Source organism: Leucoraja erinacea, chromosome 12 (genome assembly GCF_028641065.1).
Source record: "Leucoraja erinacea ecotype New England chromosome 12, Leri_hhj_1, whole genome shotgun sequence".
Lineage (NCBI taxonomy): Eukaryota > Metazoa > Chordata > Chondrichthyes > Rajiformes > Rajidae > Leucoraja > Leucoraja erinaceus.
The window spans coordinates 44,354,652-44,371,933 of NC_073388.1; the positions used below are offsets into that span (position 1 = coordinate 44,354,652).

At 45.5% G+C, this 17,282-nt stretch overlaps 1 protein-coding gene across 1 annotated transcript in view; it reads left to right on the forward strand.

The window, feature by feature from the left end:
- Positions 1 to 8,540: 8,540 nt before the first annotated feature.
- Positions 8,541 to 17,282, forward strand: part of tbc1d8b (TBC1 domain family member 8B) — a 69,420-nt gene continuing 60,678 nt past the window's right edge. Inside the window, exon 1 of the mRNA XM_055643396.1 lies at positions 8,541 to 8,805. Coding sequence (XP_055499371.1) covers positions 8,679 to 8,805 — 127 coding nt within the window. The 5' untranslated portion in view covers positions 8,541 to 8,678. The remainder of the gene's footprint in view (positions 8,806 to 17,282) is intronic.

Genomic DNA, 17,282 nt, shown 5'->3' on the forward strand with positions numbered 1-17,282 from the left:
TGAGTATAGGAGCAGGGAGGTTCTACTGCAGTTGTACAGGGTCTTGGTGAGACCACACCTGGAGTATTGCGTGCAGTTTTGGTCTCCAAATATGAGGAAGGACATTATTGCCATAGAGGGAGTGCAGAGAAGGTTCACCAGACTGATTCCTGGGATGTCAGGACTGTCTTATGAAGAAAGACTGGATAGACTTGGTTTATACTCTCTAGAATTTAGGAGATTGAGAGGGGATCTTATAGAAACGTACAAAATTCTTAAGGGGTTGGACAGGCTAGATGCAGGAAGATTGTTCCCAATGTTGGGGAAGTCCAGGACAAGGGGTCACAGCTTAAGGATAAGGGGGAAATCCTTTAAAACCGAGAAAACAGGAGAACTTTTTCACACAGAGAGTGGTGAATCTCTGGAACTCTCTGCCACAGAGGGTAGTTGAGGCCAGTTCATTGGCTATATTTAAGAGGGAGTTAGATGTGGCCCTTGTGGCCAAGGGGATCAGAGGGTATGGAGAGAAGGCAGGTACGGGATACTGAGTTGGATGATCAGCCATGATCATATTGAATGGTGGTGCAGGCTCGAAGGGCCGAATGGCCTACTCCTGCACCTATTTCTATGTTTCTATGTTTCTATGAGGTGCCGTTTCACCAGTTTGCTTGTGGTCTCTCTCTTGCAATGGAAGAGGCCCAGGACAGAAAGGTCGGTGTTGGAATGGGAAGGGGAATTAAAATGGTTAGCCAGGAGATCCAGCAGGCCTTGGCATACAGAGCCACATGTTTGGCAAGAAGCAAGTCATCCTCAATCCTGAAGAACTGCCTGAGCGGGCTACGGTATTCATTGAAGGTTACAAGGAAGCTACAATTTTAGCCAAGTGCAGCTGAAAGGCCAAGATTGTGTAGTGGGACCCCTGATGCTATTCTTGACCCGTGGGGAAATGTGCCAGATTTGAGTTTTATTTACATCCCAAAGATATTGCGGGCCTTTAAACCAGCTCTCGATAGACTTGGCCAAATGGGTAATCTGCCATTGGTCTCCAGTTCAAGTCTAGGGTTAAAGTAACAGTTTGGGCTGGAACAATCAGCACATACTGAACTATTTACCCAAAGGGGCTGTGGGATTTGTGTAAGTGTGTCATTATCCTGCCTTTCAAAGTGTTCCTAAAGGGCACTGAGCTCACCCGGAGGTGATGTATCATTGTCACTTATGCTTCTTGGTTTCGCCTTGTTGGACGTGAGAACACAAACCCCGCCACAGCTATCAAGCATCCATCTGTGACTCCATCTTGGTCCACAATTGTCTCTTCGTGCACAAGGTGGCCTTCAGGAACTTGTACCTGGACTTTTTGTATGACCACTGACTGGCAGTCCTAAACGCTGTACATCTAGCCTTCTGAAGATTACCAATCTCCTAGGTCATGCAGGGATTTTAGCTAGGAGAGAATGAAATGTTCTTGTAAGTACACATTCATTCACATATTTCTTAGACGATCTAACTGCCAGAGGAAGTAGTTGATACAGGTACAATAATAAGATTGAAAATAAATTTGAATTCCTGTATCCTGTTATCCGTACACTGTAGATGGCTTGATTGTAATCACGTGTTGTCTATTGTCTTTCCGCTGACAGGATAGCACGCAACTAAAAAGCTTTCGCTGTATCTTGCTACATGTGACAATAAACAAAACTAAGAAATTTGAATAGATACATAGATAAGAAAGGTTCAGAGGGAAACAAAAAAACGTTGCTCAAGTAAATGGCCATCATGGACAGTAAAGGCGTGTTGGACCGAAGGGCCCGGATCCCTGCTGTGTGACTCTATGACTAATGTGGGAGCCACAAAGCAAAAGCACAATTAATAATTGACTAACCATGAAATGGCACAGGGATCAGTTTAGTTTAGTTTCGTTGAGATCTGGCATGGAAACAGGCCCTGGGGCCTACCGAGACAATTTACAGAGTCCTATTAGCCTGTGGGAACCAGCTATATGGCATGTGGGCTGGTTTTGCAGCTAATGCTCCTGTACCTCTTCCCACAGGGAGGATGTACAAACTTCGTACAGGCAGCGATGGTCAGGTGAAAGGGTCTCTGATGCTGTGGAGCATGGCTCTGTCCCTTATAGAGAACTAGAATCTTCCTGTGTATATGTTGATTTGCACAAGGGGTTTTGGAGCTGCCACTTAATATAGGCTTTAAATCTGCATCACTAACCTCCTCCAAAGTTTGTGTTAAAGTAGCTCCTCCCCCTGTGATCCCGAAGGGAACATGAGGACTATGTCAGTGTGCTCTTACAGTCCCCATTGAATGAGTCCGCTTGTCTGTGTGTGGCCCAGAGAGGAATATACGTTGTTCGGAGAGGGTGCAGATGCTGGAGAATCGAAGGTTACCCAAAAAAGCTGGAGAACCTCCGCGGCTGCAGCAGCATCTATGGAGCATCAGGAGATAGGTCCTAAGAACTTCATGGGCTGAAACCCTTCCTTCAGCTGATCGGGGGCAGGGGGTATGGTGGGGAAAGTGTTTGCATCTCTTGCTGAATACAAACCACCATCCTCCTTAGTTTTTTCGCCACGTCCAAGAATGAGGTTGTGGGATTTCCCATCTCCCCCCATATGAGCAGCTCCGCTCCATCCTGTCCGCCCATAACATCCCTTGTCACTGATGAGACCCCACCCTCTTGTGTCCAGCCCCCTTGTTGATGCACTTGTCCCTTGCTACATGTGACCGCAAGAGAAAACTAACAAATTTGAATTTATACATAGATAAGACTCCGATTCAGAGGGATATGGGTAAAACGTGCGCAAGTAGATGGCCTCATGGACAGTCCAAAGGCGTCTATTGCATCCGCTGGATCCTTGCTGTGTGACAGATGACTATATCGGTGAGCCACAAAGCAAAAGCACAATTTGGGCGACTAACCATTCGCCGCACAGGGATCAGTTTCGTTTCGTTGATATCCAAGCTGGAAACAGGCCCTGTGGCCTACCGCACTTCAATTTACAGAAGCCTATTAACCCGCCTCCGACCTATGGGGTCCTGGGAGAAAACATGGAGCACCAGAGAGCACCCATGCGGTCACATTGGAGAATGTACAATCTTCGTACAGGCAGCACCCGTAGTCAGGATTGAATTCGGTCTCTGGTGCTGTGAGGCAGCAATTCTATGGCTGTCCCTTATTGAGAACTAGAATCTGTCTCCTTGATTTGATTTGCACCTGCTGTCTCCTATATCCCCCAGCCTTCTGGCTACTCCTCCTTTTCCCTTTCTTGTCCCCCCCCCCCCCCGCCCCCGATCAGCCTGAAGAAGGGTTTCGGCCCGAAACGTTGCCTATCTCCTTCGCTCCATAGATGCTGCTGCACCCGCTGAGTTTCTCCAGCTTTTTTGTGTAACCGAGGAATATACTTTGTTGTTCAAGAAGGAACTGCAGATGCTGGAAGATCGAAGGTACACAAAATTGCTGGAGAATCTCAGCGGGTGCAGCAGCAGGAGGAATATACTTTGCTAGTCACGTTTTCTTTCTCACATTCATACGTTCATAAGTTCTAGGAGCAGGATTAGGCCATTCACCACATCAAGTCTACCTGCCATTCAATCATGGCTGATCTATCTTTCCTTCTCAACCCCATTCTCCTGCCTTCTCCTCATAACCCCCGACATCCTTACTAATCACAAAACTGTCAATTCCCGCCTTAAAAATATCCAATGACTTGGCCTCCACAACCTTCTGTGGCAATGAATTCCAGATTCACCACCCTCTGACTAAAGAAATTCCTCCTCATCTTCTTTCTAAAGGTACGTCCTTTTATTCGTGAGGCTATGGCATTCTAATGTGCAAAGCACAAAGTGATGGATGAACTCAGTGGGTCAGGGAATGGACAGGCGAAGTTTCGGGTCAGGATCCTTCTTCAGACTGATTGAACTGGTTTTAAAAATTCTTCCACCGTCTGGAATTTTAGATTTCTTCTGTTGCTCCTTCAGCACTTCCCCTAAAGCTGGCTTCACCACTCACTTGTGGGATAGGCAGTAATCTAAACTAACAGAAAAAGGTACAAAGTGCTGGAGTAACTCAGCCGGTCAGGCAGCATCTCTGGAGAACATGGACAGATGACGTATCGGGTTGGGACCCTTCTTCAGACGTTGGTACTACCTGACTAACTGATTTATTACAGCATTTTGGGTGCTTTTTTTAAGTATACCATCTACAGTTCACATTGTCTATATGTGAACTAACAGAGTGCTTTGATCAAATTAAAATAAAACTTACTGAGAGTATTCCCTGTAGTGTACGTAATCCTAACCTTAAAAACCCACAAGTTAAACCAGTTCTGTCCAGCTCAACACAAAATATTTGCATCAACAACATAAAGACTGGTCACATGCTGCAAGTTTAATTTGGAGACACACCCAGGATTACACAATATAGGTGTTACAGGGGCAATTAGATAATCAAATGAAACTGATTCTGGCATCAATTAGTGCAGCTCTTGAACCAACCTTCTGTAATTTATAGGAGACAGTCTAAATTAGTATTCAAAAGGATGCAAAGTGCTGGAGTAACTCAGCAGGTCAGGCAACATCTCTGGAAAACATGGATTGGCAACATTTGGGTCAAAACCCTTGTTCAGACTCTGTTAGTGCTCCTTTGGTTTACTCCAATTTTTCCCCCCAAAATTGTTTCAGCTGCATCATTTATCTTCCCTGCAATATCCATACTGATTGAAGTTCTTTCAAAACTACAGAGGGAATCTAATATGCTATGATTTAACGGTGTGTAATATCAGCAGATTTGCACACCAATTTGAGTCATCTGTACCATCGACCCACATTATTAAAGCAATTACACCACTTCATTCAATTTACTTTTGGGGAACTGTTTGATAAATTTGATGATGTCTCAAATCTAAAAGACCTTTGGACAGGTACATGGATAGATAGGTTTAGACGGATATGTGCCAAATGTGGGAAGGAAAGTTGGGTCAAAGGGCCTGTTTCCATGCTGTGCAACTGTGACTCTGTCACGCGGTGTACAGCTATTTGTTCATAAAATATTGAGAAGTGGAAGCAAGAATAGGCCAATGGGTCTCTCTGCCCAATTCCTTCAGTTATGAGAGGACATTTGAGCTCAGCAGCATTTTCCAGCTATTAACCTACATCCTTTGATTCCCTTTATATCCAACACCCTATCCATCGCTACTTGCACATACATAACATCAGTCGCCAGATCCTTTTGGGCAGAGAATTTCAAATAATCACTAATCTTGAGATAAAAAAGATTCTTGAATAGTTAATTTCTGAGCTATGCTTAACAGATCTAATGAAAACTGCAGGTGATGTTCATGGAGAACAGGATAGTCACAGGATGATATTGATCAGTTGATAAAATAGGCAGATCAATGTGAGATGGAATGTAATCCTTGTTAGTGCAAGGTGATGCACTTTTGAAGGACTAATAAGAGTAGGACATGAACAATGACTGAAAGGGCCCTAGGGAATTAAGAGGAACAGAAGGACCTCTGTGCCCAGATCCAAGGATTCCTCAAGGTGTACTGTAGCATACATAGATAAGCAGATGATATAATGAATATAGAATCATACCTACAAGTTAAGTCAAGATAATTTATTGTCATGTGTCCCACATAGGACAATGAAATTCTTGCTTGCTGCAGCACAACAGGATATTGTAAGCAAAAATACAGAACAGTTCAGTTCAATATACACATAAATAAGTAGATAAAGTGCAATAGGCTGTTACAGTTCAGTCTGTTTGTTGGCGAGTTTAATAGCCTGATGGCTGTGGAGAAGAAGCTGTTCCTGAACCTGGATGTAACAGATTTCAGGCTCCTGTACCTTCTGCCCGATGGTAGCAGAGAGATGAGTGCGTGGCCAGGATGGTGTGGGTCCTTGATGATGTTGGCTGCCTTTTTGAGGCAGCAAGTGCGATAGATCCCTTCGATGGTGGAGAGGTCAGAGCCAATGATGGACTGGGCAGTGGTTACAACTTTCTGCATCCTTTTCCTCTCCTGAACCCTTACGTTGCCGAACCAAGCCACGATGCAACCAGTCAGCATGCTCCCTGCTGTGCACCTGTAGATGTTCTGAAGTAGAAATTAACTGGTGTGCCGAATACAAGAGCAGAAAGATTATGGTCTTTATAAAACATCAGTTAGCCCACAGCTGAGGTTGTGTAGAGTTACAATGTGGAAAGAAACACGTTGGCCCATCAAATGTGGACACAAAATGCTGGAGTAACTCAGCGGGTCAGGCAGCATCTCTGGAGAGAAGGATTGGGTGACGTTTTAAGTCGAGACCCTTCTTCAGACTGAAAACTGTTTAGTTTAGTTTATTTTCATGTGTACCGAGATACAGTGAGAAGCTTTTGTTGCGTGCTATCCAGTCAGCAGAAAAACGATGCATGATTACAATTGAGCCATTTACTGAACAATGAAATTCTTACTCACAGCAACAGGAACAGCTTATCAGACTATTAAACACAACAAACTCCAAATAAGCTCTAAGCTCTGAAGAAGGGTCTCGACCTGAAACGTCACCCATTCCTTCTCTCCATAGATGCTGCCTTTCCCGCTGAGTTACTCCAGCATTTTCTGTCTACCTTCGATTTAAACCAGCATCTGCAGTTCTTTCCTATACACTTCGATCCATCAAGTCCACGCTGGCCAGCGATCACCCATAGACTAGGGACAATTTTACAGAAGCCAATTAATTTGCAAACTTGCATGTTTTTGGTGTGTTGGAGGAAACCGAAGCATCCAGAGAAAACCTGCGTGGTCACATTGGAATGTACAAACTCCAGACATAGTCAGGGGGTGGAGTAGGGTCGGGGAGGATAAGGTCAGGGTGGGAGTTGGGGAGGAGGGTCATGTTGGCTGCCAGGGTGGGGGGGCAGGGGGGAGCGGTGCCGGTGCAGCACAGTCAGTGACTCTGGGTGGGCGGAAAGACAAGACTGTCCCCAACTCTGTTGCTAGACGTTGCCGAGTTTTCGTCCTCGGCCCCGCTCCACCCGGCCCCGCTCCGCCCGGCCCCGTGTGTGGGCACTGCCAACCCACAGCCCGTGACTGTGCGGCCGCACAGACGGAAACGGGGTGGAGGCGTCTATGGCCGGACAGCGCTGACCCCCGGGGTGCTGTCCCGAGTGATGTGCTCCTTCGACTGCTTACACCTTGCTCCGGTTCAGAGCAAAGATTAGTAGAGCGCCCAGTCACCCTCCACAATTATTTACAGTGCAAAATTGATCATTTTGGCAGTTTTTAACAGGTAAGAAAGTATGCGTTTCATGTATTAACAGTGTATGCTGGAAGCTGCCATGTCCTCCAGACGGATTGAGCTGCTCTGTGCGTTACGCCCTTTGACCTGATGACCTTACGTGCAACCCCCTATATGTGTGTGTGTGGGGTATATATATATATATATATATATATACACACACACACACACATACTCACACACACACACACGTATATATATATATACACATAAACATGTACACACTGAACTTTTTTTCTCGTTTATATTATTGTTTACAGAGTAATATGTTTACACATTCTGTGGTGCTGCTGTAAGTAAGAATTTCATTGTTCAGTCTGGGACATATGACAAAGAACACAAATCCTTGTAACTTTTTAGTTTAGTTTAGTTTAGAAATAAGCACGGAAACAGGCCTTTCGACCCACGGGTTCGCGCCGACCAGCCATCCCCGCACATTAACTCTATCCTACACACACCAGGGACAATTTATACACTTATAACAAGCCAATTAACCAAGTACGTCTTTGGAGTGTGGGAGGAAACTGAAGATCTCGGAGAAAACTCACGCAGGGAGAACATGCAAACTCTGTACAGACAGCACACGTAGTCGGGATCGAACCCGGAACTCCGGCACTGCAGGCAGGGGAATATTAAATACAAATCTCCTATAGTTTAGCCCTCCCACGCCTTGGGGCAAGAATGATTCTTCTTCTTCTTCTTCTTTGGAGTTTTACGGCAGCCTCATCCGCAATGTTGCATTGCTGCCACCTTCTGGCTTCATTCCACAGTACTCATGTCTTTATATTAGATCCTTTTTTATAAGCCCAGCGGCCCTCAAGAAATCATAGAAACATAGAAATTAGGTGCAGGAGTAGGCCATTCGGCCCTTCGAGCCTGCACCGCCATTCAATATGATCATGGCTGATCATCCAACTCAGTATCCCGTACCTGCCTTCTCTCCATACCCCCTGATCCCCTTTAGCCACAAGGGCCCACATCTAACTCCCTCTTAAGTATAGCCAATGAACTGGCCTCAACCCAACTTTATTCCTTTTCCTTTCCCTCCACACTCTGGGCAAGAATGATTTTGCACTGACAGCCCATTTGACTGGTTTTGACGAGGGGCTGCTGGGATTTGTAGTTCGCTAAATGCGGCGGGGAATCAGGCGTGGAAACACCTGGCGGGAGGGGGGACTACAACTCCCGGGATGCTCCGCGGCGGGGCGTGGCGTGGCGTGACGTCACATCACACGGGCGCCGGCTTGGGCTTGTCGACGTGGGCACTGGGCGGGCGGGCGGACGGCAGGGTGACAGGGTGACAGGTGGGAGCGAGCGAGCGAGCGAGCAGTGAGGTGGAGGTGGCGGTGCTGTTGCCCCTCGTCTCCCCCAGCTCACCTCTCCTCCCCTACAGTCTCTCTCCCACCTCCAACATGTGGCTGAAACCCGAGGAGATGCTGCTGAAGAACGCGCTGAAGCTGTGGCTGACGGAGAAAGACCACAAGTACTTCGTCTTGCAGCGGCGCAGGGGCTACGGCGAAGGAGGCGGCGGACTAACGGGTAAAGTTGCTGGAGGCGGCGGGACAGCGAGTGCGCACCTCCGGCCGCTGGGGGGCGCCGCGGCGGGAGGACCTCTCACCCCAATGACACTGGGCACTGAAAGTTTGACAGCAGCAAAACTATGCAGTTATTTATCTTTCAGTTACTTGTTCATCTCCCAATTACTTGTTTATCTCTCACTTTTCCTTGCTTGTTTACTATCTGCCTGCAGTGAATTCAACAGTAATCTCTTCATTCACTTATCTGACAATACTTCTTTAACATTAATATTTTTAATTTTTGACTATTTTACATGTGATCATTTAATTACCAGCCATTTATTTAAATATTCTATCAGTCATTTGTCTGTTTTAAAATTTGTCATTTATTTTCTGGCTATTTGCCAGTGTTCATTGGGTAAAACACAAAGTGTTGGAGTATTTTAGCAGGTCAGGTAGCATCCTGGAAGGAATCGAAAGGCAACGTTTCGGATTGGGACCCTCTTAGTTGCAATTGTTCACTTCTTTCGTTATTGGGAACATCTCATTTTTGGTTCAGATAGTGGTACTATTTGCATTTAAAATTGGAGGCGACAAAGATCTTGGCTGATGTATCGGGGTAACACCGCACAGCTTAGAGTTTAGTGATTCTACATGGAAACGGGCCCTTCGGACCACCGAGTCTACATCAACCATCGATCACCCGTTCACACTAGTTCTATGTTATGTTACTTTTGCATCCACTCCCTACACAATTTTACACAATGCAATTAACCTAAACCCGCATGTCTATGGATGTGGGAGGAACCGAAGGAAACCCATCCAGTCACAGGAAGAACGTGCAAACCCGAGTCACTGCTGCTGTGAAGTGCCAGCTGTACCACTCTTTGAAGATGTTGACTTTAACATTAATTTCCCACATCATTACGATGTTATCCTAACAAAGAACCGTGGTTTAATTTCTGATGCCTTGGCTATTATTTGAACCTCTGTAAGAATCACAAAAGTGGATTACGTGGCTATTTTTGAAGCACAGGTTGTGGGAGATGGAAGGAACCACAGATGCTGGAATCTTGTGCAAAACACAAAGTACTAGGGGTAACTCAGAGGGTCAGGCTGCATCTGAGGAGGGAATGTACAGGTTTGTGGGTGTTTGCTGTGCAAAAATTGATTTGTTCTTTCCTGTACACTTGATCTGGCCTGCACACTCCAACTAATTTCAGTGCTGAAGATGAATGAAAAAGAAAGCCAGCGGAGAACTGCGTTATAGTGGGTGCCACATAGCAAGGATTTATTTCATGTTGTCTGTGTGACAGCTTGAGCTTCTTCCTCAAACTTTGAAGGTTCATTTTGCAGCACGGTCTGTGGTTTTTTCTGAATGTTGAGCATGCTGTCAAGGACCCAGATTAGCATGCTGTAGTTTTCCACTTCAGATTCAGATTCAATTTTATTGTCATTCTTGGGCTGCTTCTACTGCTCCGATAATGGAATCAATATATCTATCCCTCTCTCTCTCCCTCTCCCCCTCTCTCTCTCTCTCTCCCTCTCCCTCTCCTCTCTCCCCCTCTCTCCCCCCCTCCCCCCCTCTCCCTCTCTCCCTCTCACCCCTCACTCCCCCTCTCCCCCTCTCTCTCCCCCTCTCCCTCTCTCTCTCTCTCTCCTCTCTCCCTCTCTCCCCCTCTCCCTCTCTCTCTCTCCTCTCTCCCTCTCTCCCTCCCCCAGCTGCAATCACGTTTCAGGAAATGTGGCTTCATGATGCAAATTTGGTAATGTTATGCAGAGGGCAAGGATGGTTAATATGAAGTAATATGTTGCTAAGGTTAAAATGCACTAATTTCAATGCAGCTTCTCTGTTGTAGAGGTTATGGTTGTCTAGGTCATATTATGTTCACCGATCAATACAGAGTGATTATGCATAGACTGAGTGTGGTGTGATTGGTAAAATCTTTAGGTGTAACTATAGTGCTATACTCGGCAGTTAGATTTAGCTTTAGTTTACGTGCGGTAAGCCAGTGATTGATTAATGTTACAATTGAATCCTTCTGTTTTCTATATTCCCACAAGAGTTTCATGCTTTCGATCTACCCTGATGGCTGATGTCATTTCCCTGGCCTTATACTCATCCATGGAGCACCTAAATAAGGACACTTACATGTAGGATGGAATTGCAGATTCTGGTTTACACCGAAGATAGACACAAAATGTTGGAGCATCTCTGGATAGAAGGCTGGATGATGTTTCGGGTCGAGTCCTTCTTCAGAGTGAGGGGTGAATTTTCTGGTCGTAACCCTTCAGACTGAGCTCAATCTGAAGAAGGGTTTTGACCCGGAATATCACCCATTCCTTCTATCCAGAGATGTTGCCTGTCCTTCTGAGTTACTACAGCATTTTGTGTCTATTATAGGACATCTACGTCAGACTCCTAATCATAGAAGGTACACAAAATTGCTGGAGAAACTCAGCGGGTGCAGCAGCATCTATGGAGCGAAGGAAATAGGCGACGTTTCGGGCCGAAAGTCTTCTTCAGACTGAAGAAAGGTTTTGGCCCGAAACGTCGCCTATTTCCTTCGATCTTCCAGCATCTGCAGTTCCTTCTTGAACTAATCATAGAATATAGCTCTGCTTTCAGTTCCATTATCCCATCCAAGCTCATTTCCAAACTTGTGGGACTTGGAGTCAACACTCACCTCTGCAACTGGATCTTCGACTTCCTGACCAACAGACCACAATCAGCAAGGAAATGTGACAAATACGATAATCCGCAAAACTGGTGCCCTGTAGAGGTCTCTTCTACACTCGTTATACACTCATGACTGTGCAGCCAAATACCAATCCAACTCAATTTTCAAATTCGGAGCTGAAACCACCATAGTGGATATTGAGGGAGTGCAGCGTAGGTTCACAAAGTTAATTCCCGGGATGGCGGGACTGTCATATGTTGATAGAATGGAGCGGCTGGGCTTGTACACTCTGGAATTTAGAAGGATGAGAGGGAATCATATTGAAACATATAAGATTAATTAAGGGATTGGACAAGCTAGAGGCAGGAAACTTGTTCCCGATGTTGGGGGAGTCCAGAATCTGGGGCCACAGTATAAGAATAAGGGGTAGACTATTTAGAATGGAGATGGGGAAAACTTTTTCACCCAGAGAGTTGTGAATTTGTGGAATTCTCTGCTTTAGAAGGCAGTGGAGGCCAATTCTCTGGATGCTTTCAAGAGAGAGTTAGATAGAGCTCTTAAAGATAGTGGAGTCGGGGGATATGGGGAGAAGGCAGGATCGAGGTACTGAATGTGGATGATCAGCCATGATCACAGTGAATGGCAGTGCTGGCTCAAAGGGCTGATTGGCCTACTCCTGCACCTATTGTCTATATCAAATAATGATGAGGCAGAGTACAGAAAGGGGATTGAAAACCTTGCAAACTTGGCATCAAGACAACAATCTCTCCCTCAATGCCAACAAGACAAAGGAGATTGTAATTGACTACAGGAAGTGAAGCGGTACACATACATTGATAGTGCCAAAATGCAGATGATTGAAAACTTGAATTTCTAAGGAATAAATATCACCAGCAATTTGTCCTGGACCAGCCACATTGAAACAATGGCCAACCAAGGCACAGCAATGCCTCTACTTTCTTAGAAGGCTCAGGAAGTTTTGCATGTCTGCAACAAATCCACACCAACGTTTACAGATGCGCTGCAGAAAGCATATTATCGGGATGCATCACTGCATGGTTTGGGAACAGACGAGTTACTCCAGCAGTTTGTGTCTATCTATGGTTTGGGAACAGCTCCATCCAAGACCCCAAGAAATTGTCGAGGGTTGTGATTGTAACCCGGACCATCACGCAAACCAACCTCCCTTCTATTGACTCCATTTATACTTCACGCTGCCTCGGCATGGCTAGCACCCTGGCCACTACCTCTTCTCTCCTCTCCCATGTTGGCGGCGCGACTCACCCATTGCAGCGGCCCCTACAGCCTGTCTGTCTTTTTTTTATTTTTTGTCTAGTTAAATGTAATGTTTGGTGTTTTTTAATAGTGTTTTTAAATGTGTACATGTGGGGGGCGGGGGGGGGGAGGGGGAAACTGTTTAAATCTCTTCCCTGTCCGGGGAGACCCGATCTTTTCCCTGTCGGTCTCCGTTGTCGTTGGGGCCTAGCACCGTGGAGCGGCCTCCAACCTGAACGACCCGGGGGCTCGGGAGACTGTGGAGCTGCGGACTACTCACCATCGTGGTGCCGGCCGGCCTCGGAGCGTGGGGAGCGGCGGTGACTCGCTGCTGCAACGCGAACGCACAGCCGCGCCACATCGGAGCTCGCGGGTCCGGGGGGAGAGGGAGCTCCCGGTTTTGTCGCGGGGTTAACGACCCGGAGCGGTGAAATACATCGCCCGGCACGGCTTCATGGCCGACTCACCAATCCGTGGGGGTTCCAACCTTGTACTTTAGACCGGGAGCGGGGGGCCGTAAATCGTGGCCTAAAATGGCCGTGGGACCCGCCTGGGGGCTTGGACATCTACCTCATTGAGAGACCTTTCACAACTGGATGTTTGTGTCTTTTGTATGTCTGTAGGACATTGTCTTTGTTTGTATGGCTGTGGACTTTATCAAATGACAATAAATGTATTGTATTGTATTGTATTGTTAGGTGCCTGAAATAGGGACGGTTTTGTACACTGTGATATGGTCCTCTTGCTAGCTTGATTGTCCTGAATCATCTGTCATTGGAGACCTTCAAACTATCTTTTATCGGACTTTATTGGACTTTATCTTACACCAAATGTTATACCCTTTATCCTGTATCTACACTATGGACGGCTTGATTGTAATCATGTATAGTCCTTTCGCTGGCTGGATAGCACGCAACAAAAAGCTTTTCACTATACCTCGGTATGCATGACAATAATAAACTAAACTACCCGACAGAGTGTTTTATAATTTAACATGCCAATGCTAATATTGCCTCATTTTAAAGAGCTCCAGCCTCTTCAATCTACTTTTGCTTGTGCACTAATAATTCTTTTAAATCTTTTAAATCTTTTAAACTTCATCTATTGTTTCAATATCTTTGATATACTATGCAAATTATGAGCTGAAACTTTTGGGACAAGGGAGGGGCATATGTATATTGAACGAGGGGAACTGAAAAGCTGCTTCGTACTCTGAATCGACGTGTTTGTTTTTGCATTGTGTTTTAATATTGTTGGATTATAGCTGTTTGGCACCTGCTCAGGCAGTATTGTCCAATAGATAGTTAAAGTAGTCGTTGTGAATTGTTTCAAACAACATAAATGCCTGAGGTCAGCAATATGTGAACCTGAAATAGAAAAAAAGAAAATGCTGGAAATATTCTGCAGGGCAGGCTACATCTGGGGGAAGAGAAACAAGTCTCATCTCACAGACGTGACATGATCTGATGAATATTCTTGGTAGTTTCTTTTCTTTATTTCAGATATTGGATATTGAGGGATATAGATTTACATTTGCTATACAGAGCATTAAAAGATTAATTTTACTGCAAGTATGTGTCAAAATAATTACACAGCTCGTGTAAAGTTTTGTCACCTGTTACTTGCTTTTTCCAACTCTCCTATTTTATAAAATCGACCTCTTTTACATTGTCATAGTTTAGAAATGTACTGCAAGATATCACAGAAGGTGTCATATGTTCTACTGCATTTGTCTCTGAAGAGTTATTTACTCCTCTTTCCCTATTGAATTTTTGATTGAAAGATGCAGCGTGGAAACAGGTCCTTTGGCCCACTGATCATCGATTATCCATTCACACTAGTTCTATGTTTTCCCACATTCGCATCCATTCCAAGGTAATTTTACAGAGGCCAATTAAACTACAATCCGGAAACCTTTGGGAGGTGGGTGGAAACCAGAAGCCCATGCGGTCACAGGTAAAATTTGCAAACAGATAGCACCTGAGCTCTACAGCTGCACCTCTGTGCCGTCCTATTTTCCTGCAATGGTATTTGCTCTTCGAGATATTTGTGCTTCTTCCTTTTGAAAGTTGTTGGATGGCTATTGAATGGGAACACTTCAAAGAAATTTGGTGTCATTTTGTAAAATCACAGTAATTAATTCCAGACACTGTAAGTTCCACCTGCCTGTGTTTGCCCCAGGCACATGCCGTGAGTAATTAGTCAGTGTAGGCAGTCAGTCGGTATCAAATGCGCAGATTGTTCTCTCCGTAAAAATAAAAAATAAAAATAAAGAAAGTAACAATTCAATTTGCCCTAGGCTTCCAAATCTACTTCATTCTGAATTACTGAACTGGTGGGGGGTGGAGGGTGACGGCAGGTGGAGAGATGGTGGGGAAAATGGGAGCACACCGGAACAAGTTGAATCAGTTGTGATCTTATTGAATGACAGTACTAGTTCAAGGGACCAATTTGGGGAAAAGTTTCTTTCACAGCATGCAGGGCGTCTGGCCAGAGGTAAAGTTGCGGGGAGGACAGGAGCGTTGAGAAGGAGGAGGTCGGGGATGATGCCAGTAACTCACTGCTGCTGCGGCTCTCCGGGCGCGCAGCCACCCCCATTGTGGCCGGGGAGGGAAGTAGCTCGGGTGGCTGCGAGCGGCCACCAGGACTTTAGCGCTTTCTGCTGGCCTGCTCACCTCTGGCAGTGCTCTCCGTCTAAACAGTGAGGGGACCAGCTCAAGAGCAAAGATCATAGAGCGGAGCGGGTCAGCGGGCGATGGATAACAGGACAGCGGGCAGTGGACACTCCTGTGTCAGCACGAACAAGGGACCAATTGAGGTTACTCGCACTGACACATGGAAGAAGCTCCACCGCCTGCTGTCCTGTTATTCATCGCCCGCTGAGCCGCTCTTGAGCAGGTTCCTGGCATGATCCCCAACCTCCTCCTTCTCAACGCTCCTGCCCTCCCCGCAACTTTACCCCTGGCCAGACGCCCTGCATGCTGTGAAAGAAACTCTTCCCCAAATTGGTCCCTTGAACTAGTATTGTTCCCACCCCCCCCCCCCCCCCCCCCCCCCCCCCCCGGCGCTGTCCTTTTACAGCCACTTCCCACTTTACAGCCGCTTTCGCTGCGCATGGGCAGTAGGCTGCTGCACATGCACGGTACACAGTCCATGGTGCAAAGGTAGAATTTCAGCTGCCTTCAGCTGCCCTTGTCGTGAAGCCTTGAAGCAGCGTCGATGGCACGTGGGCTGCACAGACTTTCGCGTATTACATGTACTGTGCATGAAAGGCACGTATAATTATGCCTACCGAAGAGATCGATCTCTTAAGTAGGCATAATTCTCCCGTGCCTTTACTATTTATATTTAATAATTATCATTTTATAATTTTAGTCAGGGTAAGCAGTGCCTACCTTGCGCACCCTGACAGCACATGCCTGGTTTGCCCGTATCCCCCTGAATGTTTCATATCCATTATTCTGGATTTATTGCAGAAAAACACTTGCATTAATGGTGTCTTATGTGGCCTCATGACGTTTGCAGCTGACGCATCCACTTGAAGGAATTTTTAAGATGTTGTCACTGAGATAGGAAAGACAGCACTAAATATGGACAGATCGATATCCTCCGAAGATCATTGTGATGACGGTATAATTCGCTTTCAATAATGTTGGCTGAGGGTAAATATTTTATCAAATCTCAAGAGCTTCAAAAATCCTTTTTGATATAGTACGTGGAATCTTTTGTGTGGATTAAGACGACAGCAGGGCACTCTGCCAATGTTAAACTATTAATGCAAAACAAAATACTTGACTCCATTACGGTGCCCAGTGGTAGAGTTGCTCCCTTACAGTGCCAGAGAGCCGGGTTAGATCCTGACTATGGGTGCTGTCTGTACGGAGTTTGTACGTTCTCCCCTTGACCTCATTGGTGTTCCCCAGATGCTCTGGTTCCTTCCACACTCCAAAGATGTATAGGTTTGTGGGTTAATTGACTTTGGTAAAAATTGAAACTTGCCGTGTGTGTGTGTGCGTGCGTGTTGATCGCTGGCCTGTTTCCGCACTCTTTCTTTCAACTTAAAACTCAACTAATACTACACTAAACTAATACTAGAATCATCATGTAAATGTATAAAAAATGACACTGAGCAGGATTATTTTTCGTACATCTTCAATTATCATTATTGTAATCCTTTTGGTCTGGAGAGAGATATTGTTACTTCAATACTGTGCTACAATCAAAGCACTGTTATTATTACAATCTGGAAATAATCTCTTTTTGTTTGTAAAGTAAACTGGATATCAACTGTTCTGACATTTATCTGATAATTCGTTTGAAGTGCAGCAGAAATGCCAAATGTTTGAATGAAGAAGATTCTACTTGGATTAAGAATTTATTTTAACTCTGGGTATTAGGATGTGGAATTTCTGGACTTGTGTGGGTCTTGCAATGCAGAGGGCATATAATAAATGCAGCTTCTGAATAGTTGGCAATTGTTGATTTACAGAAATTATTTAAAGTCTTCTAAAACCTAGTTTAATAATTCACTTACATATGGTTG